At 46.8% G+C, this 18,235-nt stretch overlaps 1 protein-coding gene across 3 annotated transcripts in view; it reads right to left on the reverse strand.

Annotated features, from left to right (window-relative positions):
* The window catches only part of LOC144118830 (NADPH-dependent 3-keto-steroid reductase Hsd3b5-like), a 28,573-nt gene extending 14,151 nt beyond the window's left edge, over positions 1 to 14,422 (reverse strand). The window contains exon 1 of one of the 3 annotated variants that reach the window (XM_077651632.1): positions 14,311 to 14,422. Coding sequence is in view for 2 of the 3 variants with exons in the window: in XM_077651630.1 (XP_077507756.1) it covers positions 9,006 to 9,070 (65 nt within the window). In the remaining variant the exon portion in view is untranslated. Of the gene's footprint in view, positions 1 to 9,005; positions 9,221 to 14,310 lie in introns of those variants that run through there. The other 2 variants (XM_077651630.1, XM_077651631.1) reach the window with 2 other exon arrangements.
* Between the last annotated feature and the right edge of the window lie 3,813 nt (positions 14,423 to 18,235).

Consider the following 18,235-nt stretch of genomic DNA (forward strand, 5'->3'; position numbering starts at 1 on the left):
GTCTGAATTGATTATAGGAAGTGTACCTATCCATCTTTTCTTTTTTTTTGTACTTTCATGTGTTTTGCTAGTTCTGCTGTGCGTCGCCTTCTTTTTTGCTGACGGCGAAACTTCTAGCAAGCGTGAGTTTTTAACGCCACAGCATTACGCACCTCGTGTCGCAGAAAAGCAGGTGTCGACGGAGTCCGCCGTGAGAGAAAAATCCGTCATCTCCCTGTGAGCGATAAATCCCTCCTCCTGCTCGTGAGCAAAAAAAAAAAATCCCTCCTCCTCCTCCGCGCATTGTACGCCACTGACCCAACAAAACAAAAAAAAAAACGAAATGGCGTAGTAACTGTCTCGCATATATCGGTGGACGCCCGAACCGCGCCATAAAGGCCCCTGCACGGTCACTTTTTTTTTTCCGCATGCGCACGCCTCGTTGCGACAGTGCGCAAGGGCTGCGCAAGGGCCGAACAATGAAGCGCATGAACTCATCCGCCTGTGCGCACAAAGTTGGTCAACTTCAACTCTTTTTCCGCACGAGCGGATGGTCGTATCACGCTATTGGCTGCTGTCTCGTGACGTAGCAGCACAGCGGTGCCTGGTCGCGCCTCCTCAGCAAAATTGCCGCCGGCTAAGTGGAGTGAAAAACCAGGCCTACTTGGCGGTAGCTGTGCCGAGAAACACGATATTGGCCGCGTGTAACTATTACGAGTGTTGAAAGCGACTTCGAGCTTCACTGTGTGCAACAACGGCAAGCGGCAGTTTCCCCCAAGTTGTTTTGTCGCCGTCTACACCGAGTTGACCGAGCGGCCTTCAAACCCACGCTGACTACGCGGGACGTAACAGTGCCGGTGTCGCGAAGTGCTTATTTGCAACCGTTTGTGATACTTACAAATGTTCTTTATTCACGCGAGGAGCTTCACGAACAGCAGCGAGAAGCAGCTCCCCAGGGTGAATTTCCTCTGCATACAGCTCGCTTCACCGCGCAGTGGCAAGTGTGAGTGTAATGAAAGTGGTTGCAGTCGGAACGAGTGATTTTGCGTCAGTCAGTGATATCGACTGCAAGTATAATTACGTTTGAAAAGCTTGCTACGCGCGCCTTGTTTTCTGAATGCTGAAATCAACTTAGTGCTGTACAGCAGATCCTGGTTCGGGTGCACGCGTGTGTACTAAGTCTGATAACTGCCGTTAGTGCGTGCCCCGCCGCGGTGGCTCAGTGGTTAGGGCGCTCGACTACTGATCCGGAGTTCCCGGGCTCGAACCCGACCGAGGCGGCTGCGTTTTTATGGAGGAAAAACGCTAAGGCGCCCGTGTGCTGTGCGATGTCAGTGCACGTTAAAGATCCCCAGGTGGTCGAAATTATTCCGGAGCCCTCCACTACGGCACCTATTCTTCCTTTCTTTCACTCCCTCCTTATCCCTTCCCTTACGGCGCGGTTCAGGTGTCCAACGTTATATGAGACAGATACTGCGCAATTTCCTTTCCCCAAAAACCAATTATTATTATTATTATTATTAGTGCGACGTGACGAAATGAACTTCGAGCTCTGCAGTGAGTCACATTCGTTGCAGCGGTTGAAGTGACCGCGAGCAGAAGTCTTTGTGCTGCGGCGTAGCCATCACCGATATCGATCGTAGTTCGTGTGTACTGTGTTAGACAACCGCCGTGAGTGCGACGAGACCATTCAGAAACTTGTGTTTTGCGTATGCGAAACGATCTCGGCTGCACGGCCGTTTGGCTGTTTTATGTCGGGGCTACAGAAGCGTCGCCAGCATTCTGCGGCAATGTGCTCCATAAAGTGCAATTTCCGACTATGAGTGGCCGGATTAGGATGGTATGCCGGCGGCACAGTGAAATCTGTGTGAAAACATCACTTTGCATGGCAGCTCTCACATCTGGAGCCTCTTTTTTATTTCCTGCCGGGCTATGTGGCCTATATCTGCAATAAAATTTGCACGACGAATTGAATGATACCAATTTTCCCTGCATGTGGTCATGGTCTGAGCCAAAGCAGTAGTGTTAAATTTGGGTTGTAACACGTAATGACCACATCCCGTAGACTTTTGTATGAACAAAAATCATTGTCACAACTCGTTCACTGGTGTTTCACAACGCACAAGTCTGTAATATGTGCGACTAGTGCAGCTCTCTTCTATGATCATTTCATTTTATCTGATGCAAAAAATAAAAGACCACAGCAGGTGCTTACGCTTCTTAAATCAAGCAACCCATATAAAATTGTGCCGTGTTAATACGAACACTTTGATTCCGGATAAGAACTGTACATAGAGTTTTCTATAATAGCGAATCATGATTAAAAATGAAAATCCTTTTCAGTAAACTGCTGTGATTACAATGTGTTTTTTGCTTAGCAGCGTGGGGTGAAGTTGGATTTTAGACAAATGCATGCAATATTAAGTGCATCATCGTGGTCGCCATGGCCATTGGTAAAATGCAGTAATCTTGAAGTGGTCCGTGTCCATGACAGTCGGAATAGAAACTGCTCTTTTGAATCAGCATCTGATCCAATAATTGTTTTCACTACACTTCGGTCTCCAAGGTGCTCACCAGGTTGGCTTTATTGGTGTCGAACAGTTGTTGACTACAGCTTCCTACGTAAGCTGTCCCAGCTTGTGTCAAAGCATTTAGAAGCAGATGCAGTCAATGCACATGCACACATGCATATGCTGCGTTCATTTACCTGTGACTGCCTGCAGTTAACATTATTTACCTGCTGGATGAAGGCGATGGTGCTCCTATGAGAATGTATTTGTCATAAATGTAGAATGCTTCCTAGATTTCCTTCGCCTTCTCTGCATTTGCGGCATTTCTAAATTTGTTTGCTTGAATGTAGATGCTTGTTTGCACCTTCAACAATGTTCAGCTATAAGTTTCTGCGGACACTCATGTGTTCACATTTGCCGTATGATCATGACATGGCCATATTTGTGCATATGCCAAAACCACGTTAACAAGGTTTACTTTTATTTTTCAAAGTGTGCTATGTGCTTTTGCACTGTGGTTGACCCTGCAATGGTGACCTTGTGCCGTTTCTGAAAGTCCTAGAGTGCAGGTGCAGCCATCTGCTTGTCGAGGTTAAGATCACATTTAATTTCAACCCACTTCCTTAATACTTGAATTCTATTTGCAGATTTCCTGCTTGGCACGTGTGCTGAGTTCTCATGCCCGACATGCTTTAACTCGAGAAGTTTTTTTTTTCTTCTTGCCGTATTCTCTGCTTAAAAAAAAACATTAAATTAGAGTTGCATTCAAACATCTGTGAGATTATAACAAAAAGGTTATACAGTCAGCGAGCGGCTTAATTCATTTGTGCAGTGAACAAAGTGCACCAGGAAATGGGTCACCCCACCTTTCAGTGCCGATAATTTTGACACCAGAACGAGAAGTGCTTTGTCAGACAGAAAGTGCAAGCGGAGAGAGTCGGCGTGTCTGGCAGTTCAAGGCTTAACAAAAACTGCACGCTATGCTTGCAAGTGGTATTAGGGGAATTCCAGTGTGCAACAGCCATATGATTCAGTCTGTATTTGTCGCCAAACACTTCTAACAGTCCTTGCGCTGTGTTATAGTATCTGGTTACCACAGTACAGACGTTCGCATTGCAGTCCACATTACACGACAAGAATATGCTGGTCTCAATGGGCATTGTGCATTTAAAATCCTGTCAGTTGTCCGAACAGCAAGCTTACGTGTTAAGGCGTGCATGCTTTGATAAAGTTTCATCCCCAGGAAAACTGTGCATAATTCAAGACATCATATTACAGGGCGTATATTAAGGAGGCATGGCTGCATACAGCAGAATGTGGTAATTTTTTTAGTTGTGATAATGTCAGAAGCACCAAATCATTGCGCCATTTGTATGACTATCATGGATTCCTAATCGGGAAAAACACTTTGTACTCTCACACTACTAAATTGTTGTGGCCCATTAAATTGTTCCTTCCTAATTGGTATGCTTTATGAGAAGCATTCCTGTGGTAGCCAACTTTTCGTTCTTTGTGACATACACTTGCGCCTCAGTCTCTTTGAGAAAGTATGTGATCAAATCCTTTATAGAATAATGCCTTCATCGTACTGTTCTGAGCGGGATTAAAGTGATCCTAGCAGGCTAACAGCAGTTGGACCATGCTAACTCTTGCTTATCCTGTCTTTCTTTTTTTGGAATCTCGGGCAACTCCAAAGGTATCGTACTTGACCCTTCCCTTTTTCCTACATTAATTAATGACCTTCCTTTCACTGTTTCATTTACCTGGTCTTCATTGATTGCTATATGGTCGACCATCCCACTAACAATATCAACATTCCTACCGTCAAGAACAACGGTCTGCGTGCTTGAGAATGGCCTCTTTGCCAAAGTTAATAGGACTGCATTAATAGTTTTTACTGTCAGCCATGCCCGTCTGCATTACAAGATGATATGTGTCTGTATTTCCTTTGTGCTTGTATCCTAACCTGTTTCAAGCGAAGCAACGCAGAAACTTCCATTAAGTGATGTGGTTAAAATGCTAGGTGCGTATGTTTGCGCATGTGGCTTTTATGTGCGTGCGTCATTTGATCCTTATCCTCGTCTTAGATGGCCGGCCAGGTATGTTATCGGACCAGCATTTACAGTATTTATAAAGGGGTGCCTCCTTCTCCTCTATAATAAAGCTAAATTCCACATACAGTTCTGTCGTTACGAAGGGAGTCACATTACTGCTGCTGTGAATTTTGTGTGTGTATGTGATTTTTTGCACTGACGGCAGTGAAGCGCATGGAAAGGCACAAACCTGTTCTCAATAATAGTTTATTCATAGAATTGCTGTTTTCCTTAAATTAGTAACAAGAGTTTTCATATAAGGCCCTGAGGAGGATTATCATTTTGGTGCATCATTGTGAAAAAGGAAGCTACAAAACAAGACCATTGTTTGCCTAATACATTCAGCCTTTCTAGGACTGTTTAAATTCACAGACACTCCCTGTATGAAGCCGAAAAGTAGGCATAGCCTATGCAAAGATCTTCAAGCAGTTAGGTTAACACTTGGTCATTTTAACATAAGGTATGCCTAAAGAGAACTTTGGCAATTTGAAAACCAAACTGGCAATGAAATAAGCTTTACTTTGCAGAAGATGTTTTAATAACAACAGTTAGCACGTTCCAAAATTTTATGCATGACAAGTGGGGCAGACAATGCTCACTTTAATGTGCTGTTTAGGAAACCAGAATCACTCTTACGATCTCTCTTTTTTTTCTGACCAGAAAAAATATTGAATATTACTGTAAAGCTATATGAGAGGATATATGCATATATACCCTACACACACTTAAAGGCTAATTTTTGATTTCATTGTATTTTGCAACAACACAACTTTCACCTTGTAAATATATTTCTGCAAATTATGCTTCAGATAATCACTATGCATTGTCAGTGCATCCTGTTTCCCTGAATATATGAAGTATTCTGTCCCAACCTCAACCAGGAGCCGCCCCGATGTAAGCCAGTTTACCAACTCCCACATCATGTTATGTTTACACTGAAGGTAAAAAGCATGTATGGCCTTTTACTAAGTGCTAAGCAACCACTTTGGTTCATTCACATGGGCACTTTCAGAATTTTTTTGGAGTTGTACAGACAACATGCCAGCTTGTTTCTGCATGTGTCACCTTTGACTGGCTCTAAGCACAACTCTCCAGGCTTGTTTGCACTGCTGCATTCTAGCTTGTGCAATTCTCACTGCAATATGAGCTAAGGAATGACTGCTAAAATAAAATTGCTCGCCCGCTGTCACCGTGCAAAAAACAACGCAACGCATTTCAGCGCAGTGATAGATGGCTTGGCCTATTTAATTGTCACTGCATTGTGCTATCTCTACTTTGGCTTTTCTAATGGGCCGAATAACATTACCGAGAGAAATCATTACTGTTGCACGGTCACTCTTCTGTGAAATGCCCAACTGCTGCAGTTACAACTGATTTTACACATTCCAAATTACTGGGAATGTCATACATTTCTCGTATATTTAGGTTCATATTCGACAGCAGTGTGCTAGTTAGAATTACTGATGATTTAACCTGTGCCTGATCTCAGCTGTGGGAATTTCTCTGTTATAATTACAAACGATCGAATATCTACTGCTAACCTATAGCTTGTTCTAGTCTCGTATCCTTAGCTCTGAGAATTCGCGATACGAATTGCCTCGTCCTTCTGAAATCGTTATTGCATGTTAGGGTATAGAGTAACTTTCAATGGGGGCACTCTTCAAATATCAGGAGGCAAAAATCTTAGATCATAGTTAGAACGGTCGCATATATGGGTGGTCTTCAGCGGAGTCTAGCCGATTTGCGGTTGAACGAGTTGTGCCACGATCGCGGTGTGATGCCTTTTTTTTTCACTTTCTGAAGTAGAAATAGCGCAAACGTTATTCGTTTCCCGTGACGCTGTTTTAGAACCTCGCCTGCGGTGTTGCAAAGTTTGTTGCGCCTTCGTTCGCGGACGTCAGAATCGGCCGCGCCGAGATCCATGGCTATCACAGCCGATCGCGGTTTTATCTGCTACGAAGAATCTCACAGCTAAACATGTCTCGGGTGAGCCACATTATCAGAGTGTGTGTATTTGTGCGGCAAGATATCTTTCGTGTTTTGCTACGCCACATGCCTGTGCTGCCGCACGGGCGCCACTGACGAGCGTGCCAATCAGAACACAGGAGTCGTCCGCTCGGTCGGATTCAACGAACTTGATCGTATAGCACCTCATCCGCAACACGCCCTCACGCACCCGTGCGCACGGTCGCAAGGACGGTTGCGCATGCGGAAAAAAAAAAACGATCGTACAGCGGCCTTAAGAGGTTTGACCTCTGGCTCATTTGAAGGCCAATATCAGCGCCTCCCGCTCGTCTCGTTCGGGCGCGGTGGGGCCGTGCGGCAACGCAGGAATCACGCGGTGAGCGGCGAACAACGCAGCGCACATCCAAAGCGAGTTCACCACGAAGCTTGCGGCTTGCTGCCCGTTCGTTCGGCGCGGAAGCTATGCTGGCGTTCGTGGCATCGGGTTTGTCGAGAACGATGTGCTGACGAACAACCACTGCAACTTGACTCTCCCGCGTTTCGGCAAGGCAGCCTTTCTACGCGGTTTGCCGCTCCGCGCGTCCGTTTCATCATACGTAGCAGGGCGATTTGTCTAACGGGCAAGGCGTCGTGCCGAACGGCACGTTCCGTGGACTCCCTGGCAGTGCCTCAACATGCTGTCGCGTTCCACTCTTGAAGGCGAAGCTTAAGCGTCCTCCAATTTTTACTTCTCCATTAATCTTCTCATGGATTCTATATAGGGCCAGTGAACGTTATTAAACTGCCAGTGCTGATGTCGATGACTGAGTTTTTCCACTACATCTACGCGTCACCAGTGATGATCTCGCTGTGGTGGTTCCGGCTGCTGACGAGAATACAGAAATAGTGAGAAATAAACAGTAATACTCGCTGAGCTCACGCACTTCCTTGGCGAGGACAAGAGCCGAGATAGTTGAGCGGCGTAACGAGTGCGTCGAAAGCCAAACGTCGAAGGACGGCACCGCCTCTGTTTGGCCTGAGAGAGCAAATTTTTTTTTGCTCGGAGGGAATTGGAAAGATCTCAGCGAATGCTTCATGAAGGCTTGATTTTGGGATGGCATGTGATAAGATTACGAGTGGATTTCTCCTTGGCTTCCGGCTCTGCCATGGTTGTCCTTTTGCATAGCTTTAGTAACGATCACAGAAAAATCACAATGAGGATATGATAGCTGAAATCCTAATAAGTGGATTTGTAAGACCCAGGTAGTGCGGTAAACAGATAACGGAGGGCCAGCCGGGTCACTGCAGTGCGCTCCCAGCGAAGAAACAACGTATTTCAAAGGCATTAAAGATTGGATAGTTGATTCGTACTCTCTTCTGAAGTTGAATAAGAGTGAATGCGAAAATGTAGAGCAAAACGCTTCAAGCAGACGCCAGCGCTCTTTCTGCTTGAAGTGCTTATCCGTCCGTGGTGGCTTTCGGGCCGTTTCAAGATGAAAAACTAAATAAAATTTAGGATGTGGTTAGAATAATTACTGGGATAGGCTGGTGCAGGAAAAGACTTTTAGGAAATCAGTCGGAAAGGATCTTGCCCTGCAGCGGATTGGAAACGGGATTACGATGACTGCAGTACCCGAAAGCCTTCTCGCGAGACGCGCAGCGCAGATATCAACCATGTTAACGAGCACTAAGTTGACCGGTGGTCGGGCGCGGCCTCACGGATGACCAGGTTGGCAGTGGTGCAGCTATTATCTCTCTTCGTCACTCTGACAAAGGGTGGAAATTTAGAGAGTTTATACTAAACAAATGATCCCTGTTAAATCAAACTTGCTTTATTTGAAGATTCGGCTAACTTGAACTGAAGGTTTTTGTCGCGTCTATATCAAGTGTATTAAAGAAAATCTCAAATAGAACTCTACTTGGAACACTTTCGACTGCATATGTGATGTTTATGACTACATAACGCTCAATATCTAGAGTAAGCTGTCGCTCCTCAAAGCTTGCCAAAGTTCGATTTGCCTGTTTTGCACATTAACGGGCATTCCCCTGTGGGTCTGCTATTCACTCTGTGATGAATCTTCTTCGATGTTTTCTTCTTAAGAGCCTCGCAGACAAGATAGCCACAAGCTGCGATTAGGTGAGTGTTATTTAAAATGTCACTGAACAACATAGAAAAGGAAGTATTTCCTTCTTCCCGAGCTTATCTGTCTTAGCTCGCCATCGCTACCCTGCTGAAAGCTAGAAAATAGTGAGTTTAGAGAGGAGGGCTTATTTTAAGAGGAATACGGAGAGGAACGAAATGAGTAGTGCAGAAAATGTAAATCTGCCGTTACAGGACATGCCGCTCACACGATACGTGATGGTCGGGGATATTCATAAACATCTCAACCTTATCAGCCGCAAATAAGGAATGCAGATCTCTGAAATAGTGGCATTAGCAGTGAAAATAAAGCTCGATGGAATGATGGCTATTCCTCACCTGTCGGCTTCGAGCATAGCCGCTTGCGCGTCTGTCTTGTGGCTTGTACTGATCCTGGTGTCCATTCGTTGTTTGGGTATCGGGCGGCGCTCTTTCTATGGACCTAGCAAGACTCGAGCCATCCGCGATGGCTACTACTGCGCGCTTCGGCGCGAAAGACGACCCCTCCTCTTTGGGAAGGCCGGCACTTGGGCGAGGGCGAGACGTTGTATCACACAGCCAGCGTCCTTGAATGTATGATGGTGCGAGTGTCATGGCTTCCTTGTTTTCAACTATTATTTCCAGCAAATGATCAAATCGTTTATCTCATGGTGACAGGAATGACAAGTTGAGTGGCTGAGAAAGGGACGAATGATATCCGCCATCAAGCGGAGGGTTTTGACGCGAAGCACGCCTTTTAGGCAACCTTAGGCGTCGCAGAAAAAAGGAAGAAGCTTGTGGCTCTGTCAGACGGCCAGCAGCGCTGTTTATGTTTTTTCACTGCGAAATTCTACTCTAGAGATTGTGAGGAAATTTTTTGCCCCGTTTCGTGTCCGCAATAAGGGGAAACACAGTTGCGTACGCCCTGAAGAAATTGCTTGGGTAACAAAAAAGGCCACCAAGGGCCTTAGAGACGTGTACTGCGTACATATATCAGTGCTTTTAGCTTCGCATACGAAAAGCCTTTGGTTCATTGCTTAACACTCTTTGTTTTTATTTCGCCTCTCTTATAGATTTGGCATCCTTTCGTAACCCATTTGCCCAGTGCAGGGTAGCAAACAGGTGCTTACTTCTAGTGAACCTCCTCACGTTTCTTTTTCCACTCACTCACTCTCTCTCTCTGTCTTTCCAAACATACCCTGCATGGTAGTTAGGAGAATAGACTACCCAAGTTATCCAGGTGAACTCGGAAGAACATTAAGAGAAAAGAGATAAAAAACAATTGTGGCTCCAATCCACGCTGTGAAGGCGCTTGGACAGTGAAGCTGTAAAACGACACCCAATTACCCATTGCGACGTCACTTGAAAACTCACACACGTGCCTCTACAAAGAGTGAAATCTCAGACAAGTGAAATGTACTTATATTACCCTTTATTACTTCACGACGACATTCACGACTGCTTTATGATCAGTATGATATACACAGATTTACTGAATGGGTTGCTAGACCGGTCTCCCTGTTATATATGAAAGCGTAGTGACGTCACTACGTGATCTATGCTGTTGGGTACTTTTCCACTCGGAGTAGCTTGTCGGAATGTTTACCGGGAAACGCAAGCGAGGAGAAGGAACGTGCTTGGCATTGTTTGCACGCGCCGTTATCATACATTATGCGGTTCACACTTCATATGAGGACTTACAATGATCTCAACTCCCTTACAAAGCAGCTGCAAACCTCATGTTTACCGGAACGCGTCGGACTTTGTTCTCATTGTTCACACTCGCCTGATCATCCATCATGTGCTTTTGACGCCTGTTTTGTGTTTTTTTTTCTTATTGAAAACGAGTACTGAGACATATGCTGTACGCCTGATATCAAAGGAGATTTGTCGTTTTCGAGTTTTCTATTTTTATTTCTTACTTTAAATTAATCGAAGTAGTATTCTCCAACTGATGAGTACTACAAATTAAAAAAAAGAATAAACATTCCCCTACGCACTTTGGTTTCGGTGACTTTTGGCTTCCTTCATATGTTTGTCAAACGAGCCCCTCATTTCCTTTACCTTGTCTGCTAATATCTTAACGAGGGTCTCGGTTTTGGCAATCTTGATGCCATAGGTACAACACGAGGGCTATCGCACCGTTTCTGTCCTCGCCGTTTGATGACGTTCCGCGTCACACTCGCGGTAACACAGGACGTGCTACGTCGGCCGCTGTGGACGAGGGTGGCGCTGGTGAACACTTTCAAGGTAGGTTTATACCCACATAAATACCCACGAGAGCAGCAGATTGGACAGCTGTCGCCTTAACTCAGTCGGTAGAGCACCGCAAGCGATATTCGGGGGTCGTGGGTTCGGATCCCACTGGCGGCATGGTTGTTTTTTCTGCTGCTTTATAAGTAGGTTTCTTTAAGCGAGAAATTCATCGAAGTGTTATTCTCCCACTGATCAGCACTACAAATTAAAAAAAAGAACGAAAATTCCCCTACGCACCTTGGTTTCGAAGACTGCTAGTTTCCTTCACACGCACGCACGCGCGCACGCGCGCGCACACGCACACACACACACACACACACACACACACACACACGCACACGCACGCACACACACACACACACACGCACACGCACTCACACACACACACACACACACACACGCACGCACACACACACACACACACACACACACACACACACACACACACACACACACACACACACACACACACACACACACACATACATATTGTGAAGGAAGTCCAGGCCGAGACGGCAGGACGTTTGTGGAAGAAGGCTAGGCCTGGATGGCAAGACGGCCGTGCCTAGCGTTTATTCTAATGGCGGACCCGAGGCGCGTGCCACAGGCGGAGCTGCGGGATGATGATGGTATGTACAAGTGAAAGAAGAAGATTCCTGGAAGGCTCACACAATCTGCCCGGTGGGTCGGAAGCGGCCATCCTGGCCGCTCCTAACCGATGCTCCGCGGCGCACAAACGGTTTCAAGCGGGAAACGTGGACAATTTCAGTACCACGGTGGCATCGATCGGCTGCGGGAACAACAGGTGTGACACTGTAGTTCACTGGGGAAGTTCGATTGATGACCCTGTAGGGACCAAGGTGGTGGTGGAGAAATTTGTCACTAAGCCCTGGTGTGTGCAGTGGTGTGAAAAGGAGTACTTCGTCATCTGGTCGGAAAGAGACCACACGATGAGTACAATCGTAGCGACTCTCGCGGTCTTCCTGGCAGGCTTCAGTGTTGAGGCCAGCAACGTGGCGGCATCTGGCCACACGGGATACGAACTGGGCAGGTATTGATGTGGAGGTATATTCAGGCATAGAGAAGAAAGGACTGTCCAGAATTGTTGTGGGAGGACGGCCGTAAACGAGGAAGAACTGAGAGTAACCGGCAGTCCGCTGTATTGCTGTATTGTAAGCTAAAGTGACGAACGGTAAAATAGTGTCTCAATTTCGATGATCCGGTGTCACGTACATAGAGATCATATCCGATAGAGTGCGACGAAAACGCTCAGTTAGACCGTTTGTTTGGGGATGGTAGCTTGAGATTGTCTTATTAAGGGTGGATGATGCGTGAAGAACTTCAGCAACGACCGTCGATAAGAAGGTCTTCCCGCGGTCACTTAGGAGCACCCGTGGAGCACCACGCCGCAATACAATAGATCGCAAAAACAAATTTGCAACCTCTTGAGCCGAGCCAGTGGGCACGGGTGCTGCCTCGGCGTATCGCGTAAGGTGATCGACAGCTGTGATGACCCAATGTTTACCTCGATCGGAGAGAGGCAGGGGACCATATATGTCGATGCCGACGACTTGGAAAGGCGTGGCGGGACAGGGAAGGGGTTGTAGGAGGACAGCGGGTGGGGAAGTCGGCCGTTTGCGACTTTGACAAATGAGGCAGGAAACGACGTATTTAGCAACGCTGGAGGATAGGCCAGGCCAAAAGAAACGTCGCTTCACGCGGTCGTAGGTTTTGCGGAAACCCGTGTGACCGGCAGTAGCGTCATCGTGAAGATCCGCTAATATATGGGAGCGAAACACACGCGCCACGACTGGATTCCAGCGGGTTCCATCGGGGCAATATACGTAGCGGCGTATGATGCCATCTTCGAGCTTGAAGTTGAGTAGCTGTCGGCGGAGCCGGGACATGGTAAGGTTCGAAGCGCCGGTGGGGCGGTCGATGATGGGACGGCAGTAGGCGTCGGCTAGTTGCTGCGAGCGGAGAGCGTGTTTGTTGTCGGAGTCGTCAAAATAAACTGCTGTGATGTGCGTCGGAGAAGGTCGGCTCTGGTCAAAGGAGGAAAGGCATTGCGTAGAAAAATAACAGGCTTATTCCGAAACTGGGCCGCGAGAAAGCGCGTGAGCGTCCTAGTGTTGGCGATCCGATTTATAAAGGATGTCGAAGTGGTACTCTCGTAGGCGTAGAATCCAACGGCCAAGTCGTCCTATCAAATTTTTTAGCGAAGACAACCAGCAAAGAGCATGGTGATCGGTCACAACTCTGAAGTGGCGACCGCATAGGTAAGGGCGGAATTTTTGGACTGCCCAGACGACAGCTGAACATTCCTGCTCGGTAATGGTGTAATTTTTCTCAGCTGGAGTCAGGGTCCGGCTGGCTAACGCAATCACTTTCTCAAGCGATGTTGCGTCGCGCTGCAGAAGTACAGCGCCGAGACCGCGACCACTGGCATCAGTATGCAGGATGGTTGGAGCGGTGTCATTGAAGTGGCCAAGGACAGGGTCCGATGTGAGGGCGGGCTTCAGGTTGGTAATATCAGTGTCGCACTGGACAGTCCACACGAAAGTGCTGTGCGCTTTAAGTAGTTCCTGAAGTGGAGCAGCAATAGTTGCAAAATTTCTAATAAAACGCCTTAACTAGGACACCAGGCCGAGAAAGCTGCGCAAATCTGCAGTCCGTTGAGGACACGGAAAGTTCAGGACCGCGATGATTTTGTCAGGGTCTGGACTAATGCTTTCGTGGCTAACGAAATGTCCCAAAATTTTAATTTCCTTCTGTTCAAAGTGGCACTTCTTGGTGTTCAGCTGAAGGCCCGCTGAAGAGAGGCACGTGGGAACCTCATTCAGCCGTGCGAGATGGTCTTGAAAAGTTGAAGAAAAGATAACAATGCCATCCAAGTAACACAAGCAGGCTCTCCACTTCAGATCACGAAGTACAGTATTGATCATTTTTTCAAATGTGGCTGGTGCGTTTCAGAGGCCGAAGGACATAACATTAAACTCGTAAAGTCCATCGGGGGTTGCGAAAGAACTTTTTTTCTTTATCGGCCTAGTGCATAGGTATTTGCAATAACCTGAGCGTAGGTCCAAGGTTATGGGGGTTACCCTTGTAATAACGCTCAAAGGGCTAGAAACAGTAGTCGCTCTCTAGCATTAGCGTGCATGCCTTAGCAGTCAGAGCTGTGACCCCCGACCCGCGGTGCGGTAAGTCGCAACCACGGCGGGTTCGGGCTAGAGGGGACAAACACGAGTATGCTACTCGGATGAGCGTTTATTGCTCCCGAGCAATACAATTAGCAGCAAGCAACAAAGCAACCGCCGCAATGAGGGAGTGTTCCGCTCGCGTACGGGGGTGAAATGCACAAAAAGGGTGGAACGCACACAAAATGGTGGGCGAGGAAGGTTCCGCTCACCTCGCGTTGCTCCTCGCTCACGGCCCACGGCGGTCGGTTCACACGCGGTGGCCGGGCGATAACGGCAGCGGTCTCCGTGGCAGATATGTGTCCGTGCGTGTGCACGCCTTCCGCCAGAAGACAAGCGAGCAACGGGAAAACCGCGCGACCGCGCCTTCTCCCTGTCTGTGGAGAGGATGTCTCTCCGTTCTAAGAGGGGAAAAAGAGAAAGTTTCCGCAGCGGTGTCGCTGCGGGGGCGCAAAAGGAAGAGGGGCGGTGTGAGTGCCCTCCCTCGAAAACCTCCCGAACGGCGCGCGCATTGGATCGCGTGATAATTACGGGCAGCCGTTACTATGTACAAGGAATTCGAGTGTATCCCCACAAGGTCTAGAAATACTTGGCGCCTTGGAGAGAGTCAGCAGCGTCATCAATTCGTGGCATCGGCAGATATCTTTGCGGGTAATTTCGTTGAGCGCACGGTAGTCAACACAAAATCGTACCGAGCCGCCCTTTTTTTAACCAACAGTACTGCCAATACGGCATTACGTATGTGGAAGAAGGCTTGCGTGTGTGTGTGTGTGTGTGTGTGTGTGTGTGTGTGTGTGTGTGTGTGTGTGTGTGTGTGTGTGTGTGTGTGTGTGTGTGTGTGTGTGTGTGTGTGTGTGTGTGTGTGTGTGTGTGTGTGTGTGTGTGTGTGTGTGTGTGTGTGTGTGTGTGTGTGTGTGTGTGCGTGTGTGTGCGTGTGCGTGTGTGTGTGCGTGTGCGTGTGCGTGCGCGCGCGCGCGTGTGTGTGTGTGTGTGTGTGTGTGTGAGTGTAAATATATCATAATCAGCCTTACTACATCCACTGCAGTGCAAAGACCTTTCCCTTGTATCTCCAATTAACCCTGTCCTTTAGCGCTGCATCCACCCTTTGCCTGCAAACTTCTTAATCTCATCCACCCACCTAATCTTCTGCCGCCCCCTTCTAAGCTTACTTTCTCTTGGAATCCACTCTGTTACATTTAAGGACGACCGGTTGCCTTGCCTTCGCATTACATGCTCTGCCCAAGCCCATTTCTTCCTCTTAATTTCGACTAGAATGCAATTAACCCGCGTTTGTTCCCTCACCCACTCTGCCCGCTTCCGGTCTTTTAACGTTACACTTACCATTTTCCTTTCCATGGCTCGCTGCGCTGTCCTTAACTTAAGCTGCCCATATAAATATATAGGCATGTTCAGATAAGAATGGTAATCGAGATCCCATGACCATTTTTTTGTTTAAATGAAACTTTTATACGTGATGCGCAAATGTGTCCCCACCAAGAAATGAACCTTAGTTTTCCTTAGTTTTGAAAGAAACATTGGAGTTTTCTCGGAAAAAATCGTATGTCAGAGGAGGTGAAGAATGTCGTTTTTGCAAATCGCAAAGTTGCAAGTTTGGAGCCTAATTGCATAGATGATAAATTTTTTCCGCACATCAGTATTTTTTAAATACTTCTTTCCCACTTTTACCATACGAGCAAATATACGAACAAATAAAACAACGTTTTCTTGTTGTGTCAATCTTCTGATCAAAAAATCGCAAACTTCGCTTCTGGAGCTATGCGATGCAAAAAAGGCACTTTTCAGGGTTGCCCTAGGGCAAGACGCGTACAGATCTCCTCACTGAATCTTTTTCTTTGTATTTTTCAGCTACTGTTCCTCACTTTTCACAAGTTCTGTAGCTGTCGAGTTGACAGATATTCTTCAATATGGCCTCAAAGTTGGCCGAAGTTCAAAAACGTCAAAAAAGTGACAACTTTGATTTGGATTTAAAAAAAAATGCGTCATCATCGATTTTTATTAATATTGGCCTGAATGATCCCCAGTACATTATAACTTTAAGGCAGCAGAAAAGTGCGGCATTATATTGCTTCAAAATATGAAAATAAATACAAAACAGACTTCATGATTTCAATTCCTACGACGGCTCATTATTTCCTCTTAGGATGCGCAATCATCAGAAGCTGGATGTAGTATTGGTTGCATGTGGGTAAATTTTAAACGCTATAGTTTCTGAGTTCTTCAGTGTAATTTGTAAGTGTTTTTTTTTTCCTTGCAATCAAAGGTTTAAAGCTCCTATTCGCTTTCGTACTCTTCTAACAGTGGGACTTAAATTACTCTGACCATATTTTAGCACGTCATTTTGGTGTGACGTGTGCTTAGTAGTAGTTTATGCAAACATTTGTTTCACCCGTCGCGACTCTCAAGGTGCCTTTAACGAGCTACCGCCGTTCCAGGGATGAACTGCACTTGGCAGCCGCTCCTATAGCTGTATAACGCCCGGCGCGACCCTGAATTTCATAGCACCGTGTGTGCCGCCGCCGCACCGAGGCTTTAGTCACCGCTATCATCTTTCCACCGCGACACACAGCTTTCCTGAACGCCCTGGCAGTATTGCCTCAGCCTTCGACCTTCGACCGAGGCAGCCCTGTCGTAGCGGTGAGCGGATGTTGTTCGGATCTCGTGTTTTGCGTGTCGTTTTGCAGGCCTGGTAGACGGTGGGGTCATTTTCTGCACTCACGTGTTTTCTCTGCGCTGGAGGGCTCCCTCGACAAGCATACTTGGTATCTCAGTCTCAGCTCGTAAGCCAGACCGAAACAGCATCAGCGTCGACGATGGGCAGCCTGTGTTAAAAATCCATCCATCTGTCCATGTCCTTTTTTTTTTGGAAAAGCAACCCTGGGCCCTGCATATGTCGCCTGCTTTTCTGTACCGCGATAATCTTCGGAAGCGGTTAATTTTTGCATTCATGAAGAAATTTCCGCGGAGAACGTTTTTTGCCGACTACTCATAAAGGCAGGAACAGAAAATTGAAAAAGGACGTAGTTTTCGCAGTGTAAAGACAATCAATATCGCTGCTCTCAAGAAAGCCCTACTTCCCGAAGAAGTTCTCAGAGTACGAGAAAGTGACTTCATCTGTCAGAATTGTTACCTCCGTTCTGAGGAAGACATGGATAATATGCAGGCAGAGTCAACCGAAACGTTCGAAGAGTTCCGCCCTGGGGAATTAATCGTAAAAAATTTAAATTCAAGTGTCAGCCTTACCTCCGAAATCTCGCCCCTAAAGCCACCGAGCTTTCTAAAAAAAAACGCCTCAGACTTTCCTATGAAAAGCGAAAGCAGGAAGAGGTGGCAACAGCTATGGTGACGAAAATACGATCGGGGATACAGGCAGCATATAATGTCCCAGAGACTTCGCGTGCGTCAGAAGAAAAGTGTGCGCAATGCAGCAGTTGGGAGGACAACCTATATGCTGCCTACAATAGGTGTACGTCCTTTCAAGAGCGTTGCCAGCTACTGACACTGCTACCACGCAACCTAACCGTGAAATATGTGCAGTAAGTTATTCCAGAGACAACGAGGTATGTTATCCAAATATCGAAGAAGATGGTGGATGAAGAAGGCGTATGGTCAACACAGGAGAGATATACATGATGTAAACTACAACAGGAAGACATCACCACCGTTTCAGAATATTACACCATGAATGAACTCGATTGATCTAGACAGACTCCGAACAAAAATGATGTTGTGAGAATCTAAAAGGAGGGAGAGAAGGAATGGGTACCTAAACGCTTCATGACGCGGTCTTTGCGAGAAGCATACCACCTCTACAAGCTAGCTCACCCTGCCTCCCAGGTTGGCCTCACAAAATTAATATCCTTTCTTCCTAAATGGGTGAAAGGTTCGCCAAAGTTGCAAGTGTGTGTTTGCGTGTGCTGTGCAAACTGTCAGTTGTGTCTTGTGGGACTGCACAACGCCTCCGGCAGGTCATTTTCTCCCGACGATATGCACAGTCTCTGCGTATGCCAGGAACCTACTGCGTCATGTTTCCTCGGGAATTTTGAGCACTGTCCACAAGATGGTATTTTCACTTTGGAAAAATTCGAAATGAGCAGCGAGGACGAGGTGTTGATTGCT

This window comes from Amblyomma americanum, chromosome 2 (assembly GCF_052857255.1).
Source record: "Amblyomma americanum isolate KBUSLIRL-KWMA chromosome 2, ASM5285725v1, whole genome shotgun sequence".
NCBI classification, from domain to species: domain Eukaryota; kingdom Metazoa; phylum Arthropoda; class Arachnida; order Ixodida; family Ixodidae; genus Amblyomma; species Amblyomma americanum.